At 44.2% G+C, this 19,725-nt stretch overlaps 3 protein-coding genes across 4 annotated transcripts in view; 1 reads left to right on the top strand and 2 right to left on the bottom strand.

Moving 5' to 3' along the window:
• LOC126556186 (mitochondrial genome maintenance exonuclease 1-like) overlaps positions 1–19,725 on the top strand; it is a 306,337-nt gene that overhangs the window by 94,650 nt on the left and 191,962 nt on the right. The gene's annotated exons all lie outside the window — the stretch shown is intronic.
• The window catches only part of LOC126567431 (protein LTV1 homolog), a 255,962-nt gene that overhangs the window by 57,889 nt on the left and 178,348 nt on the right, over positions 1–19,725 (bottom strand). The gene's annotated exons all lie outside the window — the stretch shown is intronic.
• On the bottom strand, positions 436–14,170 carry LOC126568751 (uncharacterized). The gene is made up of 12 exons (XM_050225346.1): positions 13,842–14,170; positions 12,436–12,634; positions 12,045–12,355; positions 11,814–11,957; positions 10,560–10,635; positions 7,465–10,502; positions 5,123–5,368; positions 4,305–4,459; positions 4,060–4,228; positions 3,858–3,964; positions 2,381–2,513; positions 436–1,485 (listed from the first exon to the last, which is right to left on the bottom strand). Exons 1-12 carry the CDS (start codon positions 14,163–14,165, stop codon positions 436–438), a joined length of 5,952 nt encoding a protein of 1,983 aa, XP_050081303.1. The 5' UTR covers positions 14,166–14,170.

The following is a 19,725-nucleotide window of genomic DNA, read 5'->3' as shown; positions in this document are numbered from 1 at the left end:
TTTTAAACATATAGAACATGATGTATGTTGCAGTAGATGTATTAGTAGGTGCTTTTTTCCAATCGCCTTAGAGGTTAGTAGCCATTCGTTGTGGTTAGTAGCAGTGGTAGCAGGTTAGTATGAATCGAAACATTTCGTTGACGTTCTTCTTGAAGGTTGGTAGTTCCACGTTGTATCTCGTTGGATTTTGCGTGACATGCTGTTTCAGGTGCGTTGGAAAATTGGAAAAAGCATATGTGGGCGTTTGTGTGGGTGTGTGTGTGTGTGCATGACTAGGATTCGAGTAGTGCTAGGCGTTTAAGGAAATTGATAGGATGGATATATTGACAAAAGTGTCAAACGTGGTCCTGTAACGAAATGGTGTTTCACCGGGCACAGCTATACACTACACATCCGGTTCTAGAGTCGGGCACATGCGTCATCGTTTTAGATGGTTTAAACCACCGTATCATCATCCTTACTCGGTGCAAGTAGCACAGGAGTCGAAGGTGATAGTTTCAAACCCGGTGTCGTAGTCTTGAGACCACCGCCGCCGCTACCATTCGCAGTAGGAAGTGGAAGCCCCCCACGGGCGGAACTGAACGTTGTCAGGCGGTTAATGTTTGCGTCCGATGCGGTAGTGAACGTGTTGTCTCCGAGTCGGCTCGGTCCCCAACCGGCGGACGTACGACGAGGCATCGTACCACCGGAAGCCGTGTAAGGTTGTGGTATATTGGAGCGATTAGACATACCCTCGAAAATATTGGCCGGTTTCCGATTAGTGGTCTGATTGTTCACACGGATCGAAACAACCCGATCCTTCGAATCGGAATAATACGCCATCGGTCCGGTCGGTGTTCCCCGAGACCCACCACCATAATCACCACCGTAGTACAGAGATGATCCAGTACCGGCGTACTCGTTCCGACTCGTTCCAACCGGGGTGTTCGAGTAGAGGAATGATTTAATCGGAACACGCGTAGATCGTGACTTGCCCGAAAGCATGTCTTCCGATTTGCGTCTTACATGCACATTACCGCTCACTACCGGGTCGTTCGTGTGGATGTACTTGATGGCTGATTGGGGCTGATAGCTACCGCTTCTACCACCGCTACGACCCGCAACCGCCGGCGGTTGATTTTCACCCTCATTCTCTTCTAGCACCGAATCGTACGACGACGCGAGTGAAAGTTTGTGCCCGGAGTTGGGCGTGTTGGGCATGGACCGACTAAGATCCGGCACCGAGCTGTGTATACTGTTCCGGTTTGTGCTACCACCACCGTTACCGCCGCCACCAGCAACGCCACCGTTTGCCATCGTGGGAAGCGTTAGGAACGTACGGGAGCGCGTGATGTTCAGCAGCCGGAGGGAAAGGGTATTGAGGGAATTGGTGCGATTACGCAGCTCCGGCGGCACGGTAAAATCGCCATCAAACTCGCGGCGATCGACCGGACCCCAACGGTCCTCGTACTCGTCCACCATGCGGCTTAGATGCTTCTCAATCGCCTAAAACACATTCATTCCGCGTCCGCGTCGGTAGATAAGAGCGTTGAAAGCGAGGAAAAATGGGATTGGATGCCGTGTTGAAAAAAAAAACAATGGGAATGTAATCCAGAAGGACACATTGTGTGTGTATGTGTGTGTATTGGATAATGAGTATGTTTGTGGCATGACGAGGGTGTTGTTTGTGTGTGTGTGTGTGTGTGTGTGTGTGTGTGTGTGTGTGTGTGTGTGTGTGTGTGTGTGTGTGTGTGTGTGTGTTTGTGTTTGTGTAGCACATGGTTTACGAGTGTTTGGTAGAGGCATAAGAAAAAGAGGAAGGAAAAATACATTTCATTACGGTTAGTTTAACTGTACAGCAAAATGTTATTTGAAAAACAAAGAGGTTACGCTGAAAACGTATTATCTGTTAAGAAGCCAATTAGTTTTTTTTTTTTCAATCAGCGACCATGCTACATTGCCATTTTTTACATCATCGCAACCATATTCCGAACGATTAACGAAACACGTATGCAACTGGGCGCCTTAGTGGTAGTAATTTTACGCACACATCATTTTAGTTTAGGGTAGGTTTTAGGTATTTGTTAATTTCGAACTCTTTTAAAATAAGTATTTCAAATTCTTGATCACAACCGTTAATCGTTCAGAAAAACAAAGTTTGAATATGTTATTAAAGTTTAACTTTTTGTACTACTGAAAATATGGTTCATGTAGCAATTCGTCAGCAACCTATGTCGTCCAGTAGAAACTTAATCGTTTACCAAAATTTAAATATTTCATTCACTGTGTTGCGGCACAAAAAACAGGTACACACCCTTTGCTGTTCCTACAAAGTCCTTTCCAACTCCCGCTATTGAGTGGAAATATCATTCATCTTAAGCCTCGTCTATCGCACACTTACCTGTTTTCGGGGCATCAGTTGGGCCTTCCATTCGCGAAGCTCCTTTTGCAATGCTTCGTCGCATTCACGAAGTTTAGCCGTTTCGTGCTCAAGAAGCTGCTTCCGCTTTTCGTTCTGCAGTTGCTCCAGTTCCCTGTAGGTAGCAAGAGAAGCGAAACAATAAGCCACAAAAATTATGATAAAACGGCAATGCATTCCCTGTTGGCAGTAGAATTTAAATCAGGATTTTTTTTTTTTGGTTTGAAGGCTTGCATTTTTGACTGCGCTCAGCTAGAAGAAAATATTCATCTGCTATACTTCAAAACAAATCTGGTTTGTATGTGTAAAAAAATTATGTCGAAGAGTCAACAACTATTACCCTAGGATCAAAAATTAATGCATTCTCTCGTAGATTGATACTGTACAGACAAAAATTGATGCTGTACATACAAAAATTGATGAGTGCTGTCAAAAATTCCTGGCTAGAGATCAAATTTGTCGGCAACGGCTGTATGCCGAAACATTCTTTCTTGTCTAACCTCATGTCCCTTGTCTTGTCAATGTTTGGGAATATGTCCATTGTCCGTCAATTAGATACTGTCTATGCCGACTGTACAGCAGCATTCGACAGTATTCCGAATGACTTCTTGGTTGCCAAACTATATAGACTCTGCCTTGGTTAAGTTCATATCTTCCTGGTAGAACTTACAAAGTTAGAATTCAAGATTCCTTTTCTGACATATTCATTGGATCGTTGAGGGCAGTGTTCCTCTGACTCTCCCTGTTGTTTGTTAATAATTGTGTAAAAGTTCTTCTCTTTGGAAGAGTGTTCTCATTTACGCTAATGATCTCAAAATATTTCTCCCTGTAACCACGTCATCAGACTGTTTCCTCGCTTCCTTTTAAGCTTGGTGCAAATTGTCTATTACTTTGTCCGAAGGAATGTAAAGTTATCTTGCTTTGTCGTTCTAGCAATCAACTCTTCTGGAGGTATAGAATTTGTGGTATCGACATTAATCATATTCCATCGATCAAGGATCTAGGTGTGTGGCTAGATAAGAAACATAAGTTTGACAAACAATTGGAATTTACTCTCGGTAAAGCTAACCGTATGTTGGGTCTCATTACTCATTCACGCGATTTACCACTCGACGGCCCGTTAGGCTTCGAAACCCTCCAAATCTGCAAACAATTTTATAGCAACATTGAGGCTTCTCTCCTTCTTTCCTATATTTCCATACATGCACTTTCCTGTCACCTGCGTGTTAGACATCCTCTCCATTTCCCAACCAGACTAACGCCTTACGGCCTCTCTTCAGAGAGCAAGCTGCATTTAACAACTCTCTGCATCTATTCGACTATCATGTCCCGTTCTCTTTTTTCCGTTTTCGTGCTTCCTCATCCTTATCTTTCCCTTAATGTCAGTTACTAACTAACATTGTGATGCCTTTAAGGCAGACATTTGAAATAAATAAACAATAAGCAAACAAATACTTACCTAATCGACCCTTCTGAGGTAGCTCGTAACTCTTCCAGTTGTTTGCTGTGCTTTGTTTCAAAACGCAACTGCTCCTGGTTGTATCGCTTCTTCTCCTGCTCTTGGAACTGCGCACATTGGAATAACGAAAGATCACACAATTCGCATGAATTATACCATACAAATATATACTCTTGAGACACATCGCGCACGATGTTGTTACCTTTTTCAGTTTGTCCCGCTCCACCTCCGGATCGGTGGTCATCGAAATGCGCAACGATTCACGGAACATCATATCGCGAGCCTTCCGTTCGGCCCGGATTCTCTTTGGCAGTGCTCGCCTCTCGATCGTTTGCCGCTTCAGCAGTTCCTCTTCCTTCCGAGTGATCATACTGTGCGCGGTATCGAAGGCAGTACAACATTAATGAGAATCAAAAAGAGAAAAACTTAAGAATGCACGACCCTTACCGCTTGATTTGATCCAATTCCTTCTCGTGGCGGATAATCATCTGGTGCCGTTGCATGAAACAGATGTCTTTCACGTGACGCTTCGCCAGCTGATGCTTGTCGTGAATGTGTTTCTCCTCAAGCTCCCACAGCATCGCTTCGCGCGTTCTCATTGCCTGGTGTAGTTGAATATTTATTACAGAAAAAGTTGGTTAATGAATACATTTTTCATTAGGTGTTGGCGTAGCCCAATGCACAGTAATAGCCAATAAAATAGGATCGCCTACTATCGCACATCTGGTAAATATGAGATTGTGAAGCCAATTTTCAACGAATCAACCTAGTTTTTTTTGTGAAATTTATTTGAATATTTTGGGAACATGTTCCTGTCCACTCATATGTGTTCCACTCATAAATTTTAACATTCAAAACAAAATTTTGTTGTAATTTTGAGCATCCCTTCGTTGCATATTTAAACTCTAGGATCAGTTAAATGTGCTAATAAAAAAGTTATATTTTTGTTAGTCGAAAATGCTTCAAACTTATGACAAATTATTTTATTATTAAATTATTGATTAACTTTTGGACGAAAAAAAGGCTGTAGATAGTTCAATTGCTAATGATCATTCTACCAAAATTTTGTAAAGTTATACCTAGTAGAAGTATTGAAATCGGTTTTTTGAAAAATGAAAAAGAAAGTGGTCTTATATTATTGGCGGTCACTGTAAGTATCCCATTCTTGTCCTAAAATTGAAATTATCTCAAAAACATTGTGCCACAGAGTGTACCACCTTAATACGTTATAAAAACAAACATTTCCACTAGCCCAAATCAATTACCGTTTGCTTTTGCTGCAGGTAACCTTTGTCGGTAGCGGACAGCTTTTCGCGATATATTTCGCTGATTCGCCGCAGTGCTAGCTCATGATTTTCTGACAGCGATGACAGGAACGATTTTTCCCGCTCCTCATGCTCAAACTCCATCTGTGTTTTCCGCTTGCGGAACTCATCTTTTCGCTTTTCCTTCGGCAGCAGATCGACCTCCTGCTTGAGCAACCGTATTTCCTGCTTCAAACTGTCGCGGAACTAAATAGAAACAAAATAAAGTAAAGCAAAAAAACATTGATGAAAGAATTACTCTTCATTGATGGACATTATGCTGCGCATTACAGCGTTTTACAGATTATTTTTACTTATGAACTGCACTTTTAATTTCTGTAAGGATATTTTTTCACCATCAAATGAATAGAGCGGGTTGTTTAAGGTTAAGCAAATTACTTTTTGATTAAGCATGATGTATACGAATGAAACTACATTTTATATTTATATGTGGGGTAAGCTGCCTATTATGACACACCACCCTACCAATTGTTGCACACATGTTGGTAAAAATAGCTGTAATACTTAAACATTATTGCACATCAATGACTGACATAAAATGTCAGTCATTGAAATCAAGCTTCAATTTCTAGAATGAAAACGTTCTTCTATAAGAATCGCCGGTAAAATGAGTTCAAAAATATCGGACTAGGTGAATCTGTGATTCATTAAAATTATTATCACCATTTTAATTAATCTGATGTTGAGGATTGAAATAAAGTGTACTAAAATTACGGCGGCGAACGTGCAATCATTAGACTCAATGGCAATTTTGAATGTGTGCTATAATTGGATATCAAGTATGGGTAAAAGACCATACTTTTATTATTATTATTTTTTTTTTATTCATAAGGGACGGCCTGGCCGTATTGCTTACAATAAACTTAAAATTAGTATACTCCTTTCCTCTTTGCTGGGAGACATTTCCTTCTCCGAGCTGTGAAAGGGCACCATATCCCGGGTGTGCTCGGTTGTTCCGTTGCGTATGTTCCGTCATCCAAAGCCAAAGTCGTGTTCCTAGCGAGGGTCTTATCGTGTGAGGGTAACTTATCCCGGGGTATGTCAGGCGTTTCCATGCTCGTGGTCCAGATGGTAGCGGGGGTCTTGATCGTTTTCCATTTCGAAGATTCCTGATTGTGTCCAATCTTGAAGTCTTCCTCTCCCTTTCGCTGGGATGTCCATCCATAGCATTGGCCGCTGCAACTGCTTCCATATGGTACCCAACCCTTCACGCATCGTACTCATTCATACATTCATTCATTCATTCATCCATTCATCCATCATCATTCATACAAGCGAGGTACAACATATATAAGACAGACAAACAGTGGGAGTAGTGGGGGGGAAGGGGATCACACTAATAATCCGTTAGCACGGCAGAAGAGAAAGATTACTCTCAGGTAGACCTCGTCGCAGTCTCCCAGCAGGTCCCGAATTGGAGTATCCGGCAACTTTCCAATGCCCCGGACTGCGTCTAACAAGGCGGGTCGAGCAGCCTCGTATTCCACACAAGACCATAGAAGATGATCTATGTCATGGTATCCGAGGCCGCAGCCACATACTTTGGAGTCGACCTGTCCTTTACGCTGGAGATGCGCGCCCAAAGCGAAATGGTTAGACCTAAGCCTAGACATCATTCGAATGAACGCACGATCACCTGAGATGCCGTGGAACCAAGGCTTCAAGGACACTTGGGGAGTGATCGAATAAAGAAACCTCCCGAGCTCATCGGTGTCCCACAAACTCTGCCACCGAGCCATGCAGAGAGACTGTGGGGCACGCATGTACTCGTGAGGTAAGATAAGCCTGTCGAAAAAGGACCCTTCCGAAGCACCCTTTTTGGCCAATTGGTCTGCCTTTTCATTGCCGAAGATTCCGCAATGTGCAGGCAGCCAAACAAGAGATATCCGGAATGATTTCTCAAACAATGAGCTTAAGACCTTTAATATTTCTTTTACGAAGTAGTCCGGGCTCTTAATAGCCTTCACAGATTTTAATGCTTCGACAGCGCTTAAACTGTCGGAGAATATAGAATATTCGTCTGGAGGACAAGCACTTATTATTAACAAGGCGTAAAAGATTGCGGCGAGCTCCGCTACATATATCGAGCATGGCTGGCGTAGTTGGAAATATGCCTCGGATACAATGTTATATACGCCAAAACCGATGCCCTGCTCATACTTTTATTATTTGATAATCGTTAAAAATGACTAGACAACCGTGAAAATTATCTTAGCAAAAGTGAAATATTCATACGATGGTGTAAAAGTTCTTCACATAAATTTAAAATTCGACAAACTTACCAGCTTCAAGTCTCGTTCCTGTTCCGCCCGTATCTTCTTGGACGTGTTGCGAAGTTCCGCTTCCTGCTGTTGTTCGAACTTCTCCACCGTCTGTCGGTGCTGGCGGGCCAGCACGTCCATGTCTGCCTCGAACGTACGCTCGAGTTGCATACGCTCCTGTTCGAACTTTTTCTCCTGCTGCTCTTTGGCGATCGCTTCCTTACCCTGCAGATCGTAGAACTGTTTCTTCTCCTGTTTCTGTAGCATCTTCAGCTCGCGTAGTTCCTGCTTGCGGAACAGATGATCATCGTACAGCTTGTTGTTATCCTCATCGCTGTAGATCACCTTGCTGGTGGTGGTCGTCACCTGTACCCCATCGATCTCGAATTTGCGCGTTCGTTTGCGCGTTTTCTTTTTCAGATTTTGCAGATGCAACTCTTCCTTGGTAAAGTTACGGTTAGTTTTTTGTCTGATGCCAGCTGTACCATTACCGCCGGTGGTTGCTGTAGCAGCAGCAGCAGCAGGAGCAGTACCAGCAGCAACTCCAGCAACTCCCGGTGTTCCTGCTACTGTGGTTGTCGTAGCAACACTGTTACCACCGGCACTACTGACCAAGGTGGACGATCCGGATGATACTGTTCCTCCGACAGATGGTGGCACCTTGTCATCTTCAAGATCAAGCGAAGGAAGTGGCTTCCGCCGGAGTGTTACCTCTTCTTCCAGCTCGACCGATGCATGTTCCCGACTATCATGACTAGTGGTGGTTGCAATGCTTTCCGCATCGCTTCGATCGTGTAGATGCTTTGCCAATACTGGAGCCGTTCCACTGCTACCTGTTCGTTGATGATGGTTCCCAGCGATCACGACGCCACCACCATGCTGGTGCGAATGATTATGATTCTGATGAATGGGCGTGCTGGCCGAACGTACGGATCCACCACCATCCAGCGAACCAACACTACTGTCCGGGGAAATCCGAGACTTTTCAATCTTTCGCTTATTCACAATTATACTAACGTCCTCGCGGCTCTCGTGGAACTCGGTGCCACCATTATATCTATTACCATTGATAACACTACCACCACTAACGGCTCCCTTGCCCGTTTGGCTTGGAAGCGATATCGAGGACCCGGATGGTGATCTTTGCTGTTGGTGCAGATGATGCAAAGCCTGTTGCTGTGCGGATATCTGCTGACGGCCGCCCACTCCCACCACTATGTCCACCTTCACATCATCACTCGATTCGCTCGGACCGCAGCTAACGTTCGACAGGTCGCTGGTAGAATCGTGATGGTATTGATGCGGAGACGGGTGCGGATTGTTGATCAGCTGCGGATGATGTTGTGAGGAATCCTTCACCTTGATTTCTTCCTCACCCACCGTTACGACTGATACATGACTAGTGTCCAGCAATAGTTTGCTGCTGTTATTCAGTGGATTATTGCTGCTCGCATTAAACAGATCACCGTCACCATACGCATCCACATCACGATCCGGCGATCCGGCGTTTATCTCATCCACCAACTGCACTCGATCACGCCGATCGTCAAAGCCGGAGCTAACGATCAGCACCTCGCTTTCGTCCAGCTTTCGTGCAATCGCTCGTCCGCCAGCTGCTAACTGAGAGGGTGTTCGAATAGGATGATGACGCGTAGAAACATTCTCCAGACTGTCCAACGATTGGAAGTCATCATCCGTCGACGATTCGTTCACATGCGTTTTATTCAGCTCGTTCGAGACGATAATCACCTCATCGTGGGCACCCGTACCCGGTGGAGATATGACACGAGAACGGCGCTGCTGAGAGGAACCGAATGATTTCGTCGACGAGGCAGACGAAGATGTGCCGGAAGATGCAACTGCTGTTGCTACTGCAGATCCGGCCGCTGGTGGCAAAGGAATAGAGTTATCGATGATCACCGGTGGGTGACTGGTGACAACTGTCACCTGTGCCACGTTACTCGCTAAGCTGTTCGAGGGATCAGACAGTACGGTAGCATCGTTGATCGTGATGGACGTAGTTGAGGAGGAGGACGAGCTATTCATCAACGTAGCATGATGTGGCAGTTGATTACGTGCTGCGGATGGCGTTGAGGTGGAGGTTACTTTCACTCCCTCGTCAACTCCAACCTCCTCCTGTAAAGTAGAGGAAGGCGGATGAACCGCTCTCGGAATGGCAACATTGTTATTACTAGAAGGAGCTTTCGGTGATGAAGGACGCTCCTGGAGGCTACTAACGATCGATTTAGCGCTCGTTGGGGTGGAAGTCTTGGAACTATCTCGATCGTACGGTGGTGTCGGTGCATGCTCCTTGCGGGGTGACTTGGTGTGCTGCTCTTCAATCACACCGCTGCTTCCCATTCGCATCAGAGCCGGAGGTGGTGGGGGCATCGCACCGCCCAGTACCGTTGCATCTGGACGATCGAGTGCCCGTACCGTGGAATCATTTTCCGGTGGTGTTTGTGGCGTTTCAGGTGGTGTTGGTGGTACCACATCCTTCGACACAGATCCATCAAACGGCAGCAACATTGAAGGTTGTTGCTTGACCGTTGGCGATGTTGGTGTTTGTGGTGGTGGAGGTGCTGGTCCTTTTTTGACAGCGGAAGAATTGGCCGAACTGCCAGCAACCGACGTCCTCCTCGGCTCACTACCAACCACTGGCTCAGAATGGAATTCGCTCGTGGGCAGCGGTGATGGTGGTACTTCAGAGATAACTTCTTTAGGCACCGGCAGCACCGGTGTGGGAACATTCACCGCTCCACCACTGATGTTCGATGAGGAAGAAGCCGTTCGGATCGTTTGTTGCGGTGAAATCTCTCCGCCGGCCGGTGATGTGGCGTTTGGCGGCGCGGGTTGGGATTTTTTGATTTCCGTTTTAGTTTCAACACTGGCAGGAGTTTTCTCCGGCGGTACCGTGACCGGCGGACCTGCCGCCGCACCGACCGGAACCGGTATCGGGCCAATTTTCGCTTTGCTGGAATCATCTTCGGTGGTAGGAACGGGAGTAGACTCTTTCGAATCCCTGGACGATTTCGATAGGGACGTAGGTGTATCTGGAACTGGTGCGAAACAGTTATTGCAGATTCTTTCAATTGAATAACACGATGGTAACTTACGCTTGTCAGTTTCTTGACTCTGCAGGGACGAAGAATCATCATCCAAGTCGAGCGGAAGAGCAGAATTGCGGGGTTCCTAAAGAATGACACAAATTGGCAATATGAAATCAATTAATTTACTTATAAGGTATGTTTTTTGCTTTTAAGTATTTTTTTTATAAACATAACTTCTACTAAATGAGAACAGAAGTACGCAAAAGTAAAGGATATTTTTCGTACAACGTATTCATTTGAATATGCACAACTCATACGAATTGCGTTAAGATAGAGAAAAAAAACCGATTTTATTCAAATAAAGAAATGATATTCGTTGTTTTGAAAAAGAAAACAATCAAACTACATGCTATTTAAAAGACAAAACAATTATCAAACAAACAGGGCAATCAAAGTCAAAATAAAACTCGAAAACTTCTAAATCAAACAATATAAACATTACAGAACTATTGCCAGACTAGACGTTTACGCACTACAGACCGATTTTCCTTTCTTTAAGTACGCAATCAAGGGAAATAGGGTGTGTAAAACGATTGAATTCTGAAAGTTTACCCGAGAAAAAAGCGATCAAACGCGAACAAAGATTCTAAATTTAACGAACATTTACATTCACTCACACACAGACGGTTTAAATAATAATTTAACTATGAAATATTCCGAAACAGCTACAAAAGGATGTGTACAAACGTACTGCCGTAGCACAGATCATTGTAGAAATTTATCGAAACAAAAATAAAAACGGAACACACACACACGCAAGCCAACAAAGAAAAATATCACACATTGCACGCGCAAGAAAGGGGCAATTTTTTTTTCAATCGGACTGCCGGTTTGTTACGGGGCAAAACGCTCTAGTCTGACAAAACTTACCAACCCTCTGATAGAGCGATCTGCGTTTCGCTTGTCGTTTTGCTTTCTATTGTTTGTGTTTCATGTGAAAGGTAATCATGTTGTTAGCAGATTCATTGTTCGAATTTAAATGAAGAAAACCCGTAGGTCAATTTTATGGACGCGATGATGTTATTTAGTATCGTTATTGAGGCAGCGTGCAAAAGAATGGAAAAGAATACGTGTGGATTAAACATGAGATTTGGTAAAGAAAATGAAATGGCATTTTGTGTTTTTGGGGTTTGGTTCCTCTAACCAACGTTTGGTTCTAACCCGCGTCACCCTAAGACGCGGTACATTCATTGAAAGGATGCTGCCCTTGTGCAAGGTGCACGTGGCAAATGTCCATAAGTACATTCGTACTATACGCACCTCAGCTTCCTCGTCCACCAGCTCCTCCTCGACGACGTCCGCCTTATACTCGAGCAAAAGGTCTTTGATGGGTTTCGAGTCTAGATTACCGCTGATGAACGGTAGCCCCATAAGCACGTCTGTTGACGGCCTTTGCTGAGGATCCTGTTTGATAACACACGAAAAGAAATGAGATTTTATTAATACACTGAGTTGATGATTTTTTTTTACAGCTTATAAATTCCAACCTACCTTCACAAGCGCACGTGCGAGAAAGTCATTAAAGTGTTTCGACCACTTTGACGGTTGGTCCAGCTTGGGTGGTTCACTTTTCTGTATCTTGAGCAGCACTCGCATCGGAGACATTTCACTATTCGGCGGTTCCATCTGAGCAAACTCGATCAGCGTGATGCCGAGCGACCAGATATCGACCTTAAAGTCGTACGGATTGTCCCGGAACGTTTCGCACAGCACCAGCTCCGGCGCCATCCAGTACGGTGTCCCGATAAAGGTGTCGTGCTTTTGCATCGTGTGCTTGTTTTTGGCCGAAACGCCGAAATCCGCTGCGAAAGAATAAAATCAGAATCGATCATTATTATTGACGTTCAACCACACGTATACTCTTGCAGCAAACGCAGCATACCTAGCTTAACGCCACCGTCCATTGTCAGCAGCACGTTGCCGGCCTTCAAGTCCCGGTGTATCACCTTGTTCTTGTGTAAATGGTACAGTCCGGCGCACATGTGCTTGCATACGTAAGCAATCTGCGCCTCGGTGAGAGGTTTCTCCAGCTCCACCATAATACTATCTAAGGCACCACCATCACAATATTCTATCAGCATCTGCAAGCAACAAACAAGCAAACATGCAAACACGAAGAACGATTAAATTGCTGAAATGCTTTCAAACCATGCAAAAACCACCTTTCATATCGAACCACCTCCCCCTTAGTTACGCCCACAACTATCTACCGAACGAACACCACCCTAACGGATCTCTACTTTCCGGCCTATTTGCTTGCGCTAAAAAATCACATTGGATGTTTATGAATGGAACGACTCCTATGCCGCTACTGCGTCGGTGGGCATCAACCATACCAGCTTCAAAAAGGGAAAAATACGGAGAGAAAAAAATTCCCCGTCGAGAAATATGATCCAACAGGTCATTCAACACAACTCTTGTGCATTTCATATGATTCTGGAAACAGCATCATGGTCGTATACGTTGTCACACACTCTGGAGTTCGTTTCTAGTTGCCGAGTGTAGTCTCGTACTTCTCGAAAAGGGTCTGAATCATCGCATAACTTTGTGTCTTAAAATAACGGGAAATTTAAACTTCAAGTTATAAAGACGGGGACAAAAAAGTGACAAAGGGATCAGAGCAAATGGATGCTGAAATTCTTTGAATTCAATTTGTATTTTAGGGTTAGGTTTTTTTGGCCGCAAGACTTAATCCTGATTGAGGGTATAAAGCGGTCATCCAAAATGTAATCAGCATAGGGCGTCAAAAGAAATGGAAGAAAAGGAGCATCAAGAGCGATTCACAAAAGCCCAGCATTTCAGGAAAGGTTAGAAATGTGAATGACGAATTTGGAGTATTGCAAGATCTACTCGAATAGATCAGCAGTGCCGTTTTTCAGTGAATCAAAATCTGCTGTAGAAAGGATCACATATCTGTTGTGCCGGTAATTTCAAATATCCCTGAATATAAATATATTCAGGATCGTTTACATTAAAAAAATCTTCTTATCATTCTTTTTCTTGCCTTAACGACCTGCAAAGGTCACGCCAGGCATCGAATGATTTACTAGACTTGCTGATACCACGTAGCTGAATTGTCAGTCCTCATCACTCTACATGGGATTTGAAACACGGTCCTACCGCATGAACCCAGGCGCCGTTGTCGCCTTTAACAACGAACCCGCACACTTCACGACATAACAAAAGTCGAATAAAAAGACCTAAGGTAGTTAGCAGGTGTGATTTGAGCGCCCTCCGCCTTCTGAAATCAATGTGGTTCTATAAAACTTCACGAAAGGTATTACTCACCCACAGCTTGTCGTCGATCGAGAACGCTTCATACAGACCAACAATGTTTGGATGCTTGATCTCGGACAGGATATCGATCTCCACCATATGATCGCTGAGATTTTCCTCATCCTCCAGTGTGCACATTTTGGCCGCGGCCAACTGTTTCGTTTCCCTGTTCTGTGCTTTATACACCTTGCCAAACGCACCATCGCCAAGCTCGCCGATCATGTCCCAGAAGTCGGCCGGATCCGTATCCATACGGATGTTGTTGAAGATGCGCTTCTTCTTCGCCTCTCCACTGCCCAGGTGAAACACCTTCTTCAGATTGTTTAGGAACGACATTTTGAACCACTGTGCAGGCGGGTATTAATTATATCTTGTGATTCACTTAGCAAGATCGCAAAAGATGCTAACTTTTGCTGCTTTGTATATCTTACACTTTTCTTATCGAGATGACGGTGTGTGCACTAAAAAACACTAGATTATTCTGCAAACCCGCACCAGCCGCAGTACATCCGACGAGTGTTTACCCGTGTAACCAACGGTAGGAGCGATTAACGCACCTTCGCTTATCTACCGTACCGGTATCACTTAATATCCTTGAGAGCCTTATCTTTTGCCGTTGCGCTCGCGGGGTTTCTAAACCTCTACTTTCTGGAGCTTCCAAAGAGTAGTAAGATTACTATATAAATCTTGACCGTTACTAGCACATGTAACCTTTTTTTCACACTATTTCATTACCCCGGGTTTTTTCCTCCGTAGTGTCTCTTGGGGCAACAAAAAGATTACCACTTTTCTGAACGCAAGACTTTATACGCAAGTCGTTAGAAAACTTGGCGTAAAGTTGATCGAAAACAGGTTACCCGAACCCTGCACTCTTATCACACACTGTCCTGATGGGGATCCAGACATGGATTCGACCCAACGCGATGATGTCGCAGCTTTCGTGCAGCCGTACAGTTGCTGAAGACGACCATAATTATTCAACCGGCAGCGTCCTTCCGCGCAAACATTATCGGTAAGGTTCAGGGCTACAGTAACGTCGTCGTAATAGATGGGGTCAGCTTCCACGCGCACATCTTCTCTGGTTGCCATTTTCCGTAAGGGGGTAAGGCCGAACAACTTCCCACTGCCGTGGGATGTTTGCTGACTCTTCGATGATGAGCGTTTTTGTTTAGAGTTATTTCTCTAAAAGAGACCGAACGGATGTTCCGGGATTTTGAGGGTGGTGGTGTTACCGTTTAGAGGTTCTCCTGGCGTGGTTATTCGCGATAATGGAGTTGTGCAGTAAATTATCCACGCAAAAGGTAAGCGCTGATAGAGTCCAACCCGTTGCAGTATAGGCTTTTGGATAGACCTGAATGAGAGAAGGAAAAGCAAAGACAAATCATCTTTTTAGTCATGTTTATTTGCGATGCGATCGTGAATCACGTTTATGTGTGGCTGATAAAATTAAACCTAGAGCATTAATTGTTTGGAAAGTGTAAATAAACGAACAACCGATGGTTGTCGGCACGTACAAACTGCCGAAAGAATTTGACAAACGGGCACGAAATTATTACGATAAAGTTATGGTTCTTGTTTTCCTATCTACACTCCACCTCCTCCCCAATCAGTCCGTTAAGGGAAAAAGGTATTTAAATGTTTATTTACCTTAGATGATAATTAATGGCTATAACGCTCATAGACGGAAGGCGAACGATTTTCGGCATCGACAAAAAAGGCAGCACAACACAATCAACACATGGTGAAAGTTTGTTTGACAGAGCAAAATAATATAAATTGCATTTCGATTGGCCCTAAAAAGAACAAAATTTCTCGTTTTTTTTGTCTAATAAAAACAAAAAAAACATACCCACATCGTTTCGTTACCGCTATGCCGAGTGCAATACGTGGATGGCGTAAATAAACGAAAACTCTCTTCACGATTAAACGATTATACTGCGTTAAAGCGCTAATCGTAATTTTCCCTCTTTTGGGTAAACATTGCGCCCAGAAACCAATTAATCTCCTAACATTCTCCCATACACCCACACACGCAACCGAAACAACAATGCACATTATTCGTGCTAATAAAACTGTGAAACCCAATTGGGCCGCCTAGTAGTAGTACCGGGCGGAGCGAAATGATGTTGTAGTTTGCGACCACCATTGCGCGACACGCGAGTACAAAAGTGTTCCAATAAACAAAAAAGCAGAAACAATTTGATTGGCGTTAAATTAACGTGCTCCCCCCAAGTCTCGGTGCATTTATTGCAGCTGCTAGGCGATGGAAAATCGCGAACGAGGTGCTTATTTGAGCACAGAAGGAGGAAAACTTAAATTTGCTCGATTTTTGCACGTTGTACATTCGCTCGCCTAACTCACATTTTTTACCAGAATATGCGTCCCCAAATAATGGCTTACTAGACTTGCCGATACAACGTAGTTGGATAGTGAAGTGCACACTCCGGGGAAACGGTCCGGATGAGATTTGAATCCCGGATCCGGCAGTATAAAAAGACCGTAGACGTGTTGTATTCTATGCAAATAGGAAAGGAATCTAGACTGAAGTGTTTTGCGATTTATGGGATTTAAACAATCTGTTATCATATTTAAATCGTTTTTTTCTATAAGGAACAGCCTAGCCGTATTGCTATCTTTCAGTGATGGGATAAATCCTCGTTTTTCTCTGAGTCGTTTTAATCTGGATCCGAGGCATTCTGGAATTTACTCTGGAGTAACTATGGTATAACTACTCCGGATTAATTAGGAGCTTTGGAGCCCGGCCCGGTGGTCCAGGCGACATCGACATCAGCGCCGGTCTTCAAACGTGGTTTCGTGGTTTCAGCAGTCTAGAAAGCCATTTTCGATGGCCGGCATGACCTTAAGTTCGTTACGCCAAGAAGAAAAAGAAGAAACCTATTTCTTTTATTATAAATCAACCTTTCGCATGAGAAAGAGGTGCCTGGCATAATTTAATATTTTTGGACAAACAATCCAACTGTAGGGGAACATTTCTATTCTACATTTACGGAGTAACCTGCAATTGATTCCGCAGTGCACTCCTTAGTTGAATCCAAAGTTACTCCTGAGTTGAATCCGGAGTTACTCCGGAGTTACTACGTCCGAATCAGAGTGTATTAATGGATCCACTCCGTAGTTCCCACCACTACTATCTTTAAATCGTTAATCGCATTGAAAAAATGAGCAACATTAAAAAGAACTTCCTTTGGCAGATGAGAAATTAAAATATTCAGCTTCAATTAAATTCCTCAAAGGAGCATGCACAGATTCTGTACCATTTCAACATTGTCTCCCAAAACGCTAAGCCACGAATGAAGCTGTTACCGGCCATTGCAAAACGCTTTTGGTCACACCACTTTGCCGACGACAGGTTAGTTTACGGAGTGGGGGTTGAACAACGCACAGCACAGGCACACCTCAAGACTCAAATGCCGGAGTGACCGGTAATGCGATACACGATACGGTTGAAAACGATCGGTTCAAACGATCTCGAAATGCGTAGCGGTATCTCTTTACGTAATCGATAGAGTGCAGACACATTCCACCGACAGCGCGCCCCATGTGGAAACGCAAGCTGTCGGAAGGGGAGAGTTTTTTGGTTACTTACCCCGACAAGTGAATGGTTCACATAAATACACCTCGAGTTCGAGGGAGCGAAGATGCTGCGCCAAGTAACGCCTTAAAGTACACGTTGTGGTTCAAGAAGAGGTCAAACGTGAGATACCCTCTAAATGGTGCCATCTTTCAGCGCGATCCGTGTCGATCAGACTCGTTTGTAATGTTTTACTATCTAAAGCTGAGCGATGTCCCCCACTTGAGCAAGCACCAGTCAAGGATTTCCATTCTCAAGGGCAATGGAATCTATTCGATGCAAGGCTGTTCAACATTCGCCGAGCGTTAGATACCCAGCAAACTCAACATATGTAAAGCAATGAATAGGAAGCGTTTGTTGCACTGTCCAACACGTGTACGACTTTGAAAAAGGCATCCAAAATTAAAAAAAGATTCGACCCTTGCACTAATCAACCCGACGGGAGCTACTAATTTAGGCGATCGTTTCGAAGAGGTTTAGTCATTTAACGACGTTAATGTCTACGTAGGAAAGGGCAAGATTGCCGATGGTCCTACTCATCAGCTTACCAACTTCTAGTTGACCCCATCACCGCGCGTATATCTTAATGGTTACATTAGATGGTTCATTTAGATGAACACCACCCAGCATGAAAGACGGAACCGAGCACAAAGCCTCGCCACACTATCTTACCCGCAGTATGCGACGTTACATATTAAGAGAGCGCTTTGTTGTCAACCATCATTTTTTGGTATGCCGGAATGGTACTTTCTTGGCCGCGCGGAGTTACAGACGCACTTTCTTTTTGTCTGATCTTTAATTCGCTTACAATTAGCCCTATTCAGCTGGGATCGGTGAGAAATCTCCAGCATGTACCCTTTCAATTGCACTTGATGCGCGAGAAGTTGAGATCACTCTTCAAGACAAAACCTAGTTAAATGACTATTAAATGAAATTAAATGACTTCAAAGTTTTGTCTGAAATATTTGCACATACATAAATGTTTTTGAAAAACCAATTCTTCAAATTCAAATGCACATACATACACTGTGTGCAAGATAAATTTGACACTTGGCCATTTCGTTTATAGTTCGTGGTTGAGTTATTGCATCAAAACAAACGATACGTCATTCTAAAGCCACAAGTGTTTGGAAACAGTGAAAAAAATGTCGAATGAACTTAATCAGTGGAATCCGTCGGAACGCGGATGATGATCCGCGCCGCAACACACAAACCGGGACCATCAAGACGGCGGCGCTTTGTGCATTAGAACACGGTGAAGGATATTCGCAAGCAAGTTGAAACCTGCAACAGAGGTTTTGAGGCTGTTGTACAAAGGAAGGATCATACCGGGCAGTCGGATTGCTTACGGAACGACGAGTTCTTTGACATTTCTTCGAGCAGAAACCGGGGGCTGAAAGCGGGCGGCTATGTGAAGCAGCTGGACAAGGTCTCCTCAAGCCCTGGATAACCTAAAGAGGCCAATGGTAGGCCGTATGTGTGGCAACAAGATTCGACACCTTGCCAAACGGCCGCCAAATAGCAAAAATGACTTAAAGACAATTTTTACGACTTTGCCACCCCTCAATGTTTCCCTTCCCAGCTCCCCGGCCCTCATCCCGATGGTTTATTTAGTGTTTTTGCGGCCCTACCCAGGGCTATGGTAGTCCGGGCTTGCTCCAGGTTTCAGGAAGCGGATACAGATGGTCATCGATGCCAAGGGTGGATACTTTAAGTAATTTGTGCAGCCAAAATGGTAAGCTAAACTCCGTGGAAAAACATGTTTTTCTTATTCTTTAAAATTTCAATTCCCACAGGAACTGTCAAATTTATCGTGTTTAAAAAAACAAAGTGATAGATTGAGCCTTCCCTGTTTATTGTTTAGCAAAGGTGATTTAGGAGGCGACAGATCCTTCAGAGGTACAGCGAAACATACAACATTCCGTACCAGCTTCACATGTCAATCTCAAACAAAAACCGCTAACTTCTTGAAGCGTGTGAGTAGATATGTTCCCCCGCGGTATCCATCTAGTGGGAGGGGGGGGCTACCTTAGCACCCAAACCCCCCCCTCCCCCCCCAGATTACAGCAGCCCAAAATTGGAAGATGAAATTAATTTCTATGAAATTAAATTCCAATGCGCCAATAATGCGTTTATTTCTTATCCTCTCTTGGCCACAATCATCGAACCGTCGCTGACCCCTCCCCTTCCATTGCGTACGGTTCAGTCGCTGAAAGTGAATTAGATTGGAAAGGGAAAATATCGGAGAAAAAACTAACAAACCGATTAGCTCAATCAAACTTATGCTCCGCAGCAGCTCTTAGA

The sequence above is a fragment of the Anopheles maculipalpis genome, chromosome 2RL (genome assembly GCF_943734695.1).
Source record: "Anopheles maculipalpis chromosome 2RL, idAnoMacuDA_375_x, whole genome shotgun sequence".
In the NCBI taxonomy this organism is placed as follows: Eukaryota; Metazoa; Arthropoda; class Insecta; order Diptera; family Culicidae; genus Anopheles; species Anopheles maculipalpis.
This window is presented reverse-complemented; position numbering and strand designations above follow the sequence as displayed.

Excerpts from the sequence above, each read along its gene's own strand:
- LOC126568751 (XM_050225346.1), bottom strand. The coding sequence starts at position 14,165 with ATGTCGTTCCTAAACAATCTGAAGAAGGTGTTTCACCTGGGCAGTGGA. Across the intron at positions 12,635-13,841 it reads CGATCGACGACAAGCTGTGG|ATGCTGATAGAATATTGTGA; the intron begins GTGAGTAATACC and ends TGTTGCTTGCAG. Across the intron at positions 1,486-2,380 it reads AACTGATGCCCCGAAAACAG|GCGATTGAGAAGCATCTAAG; the intron begins GTAAGTGTGCGA and ends AATGTGTTTTAG.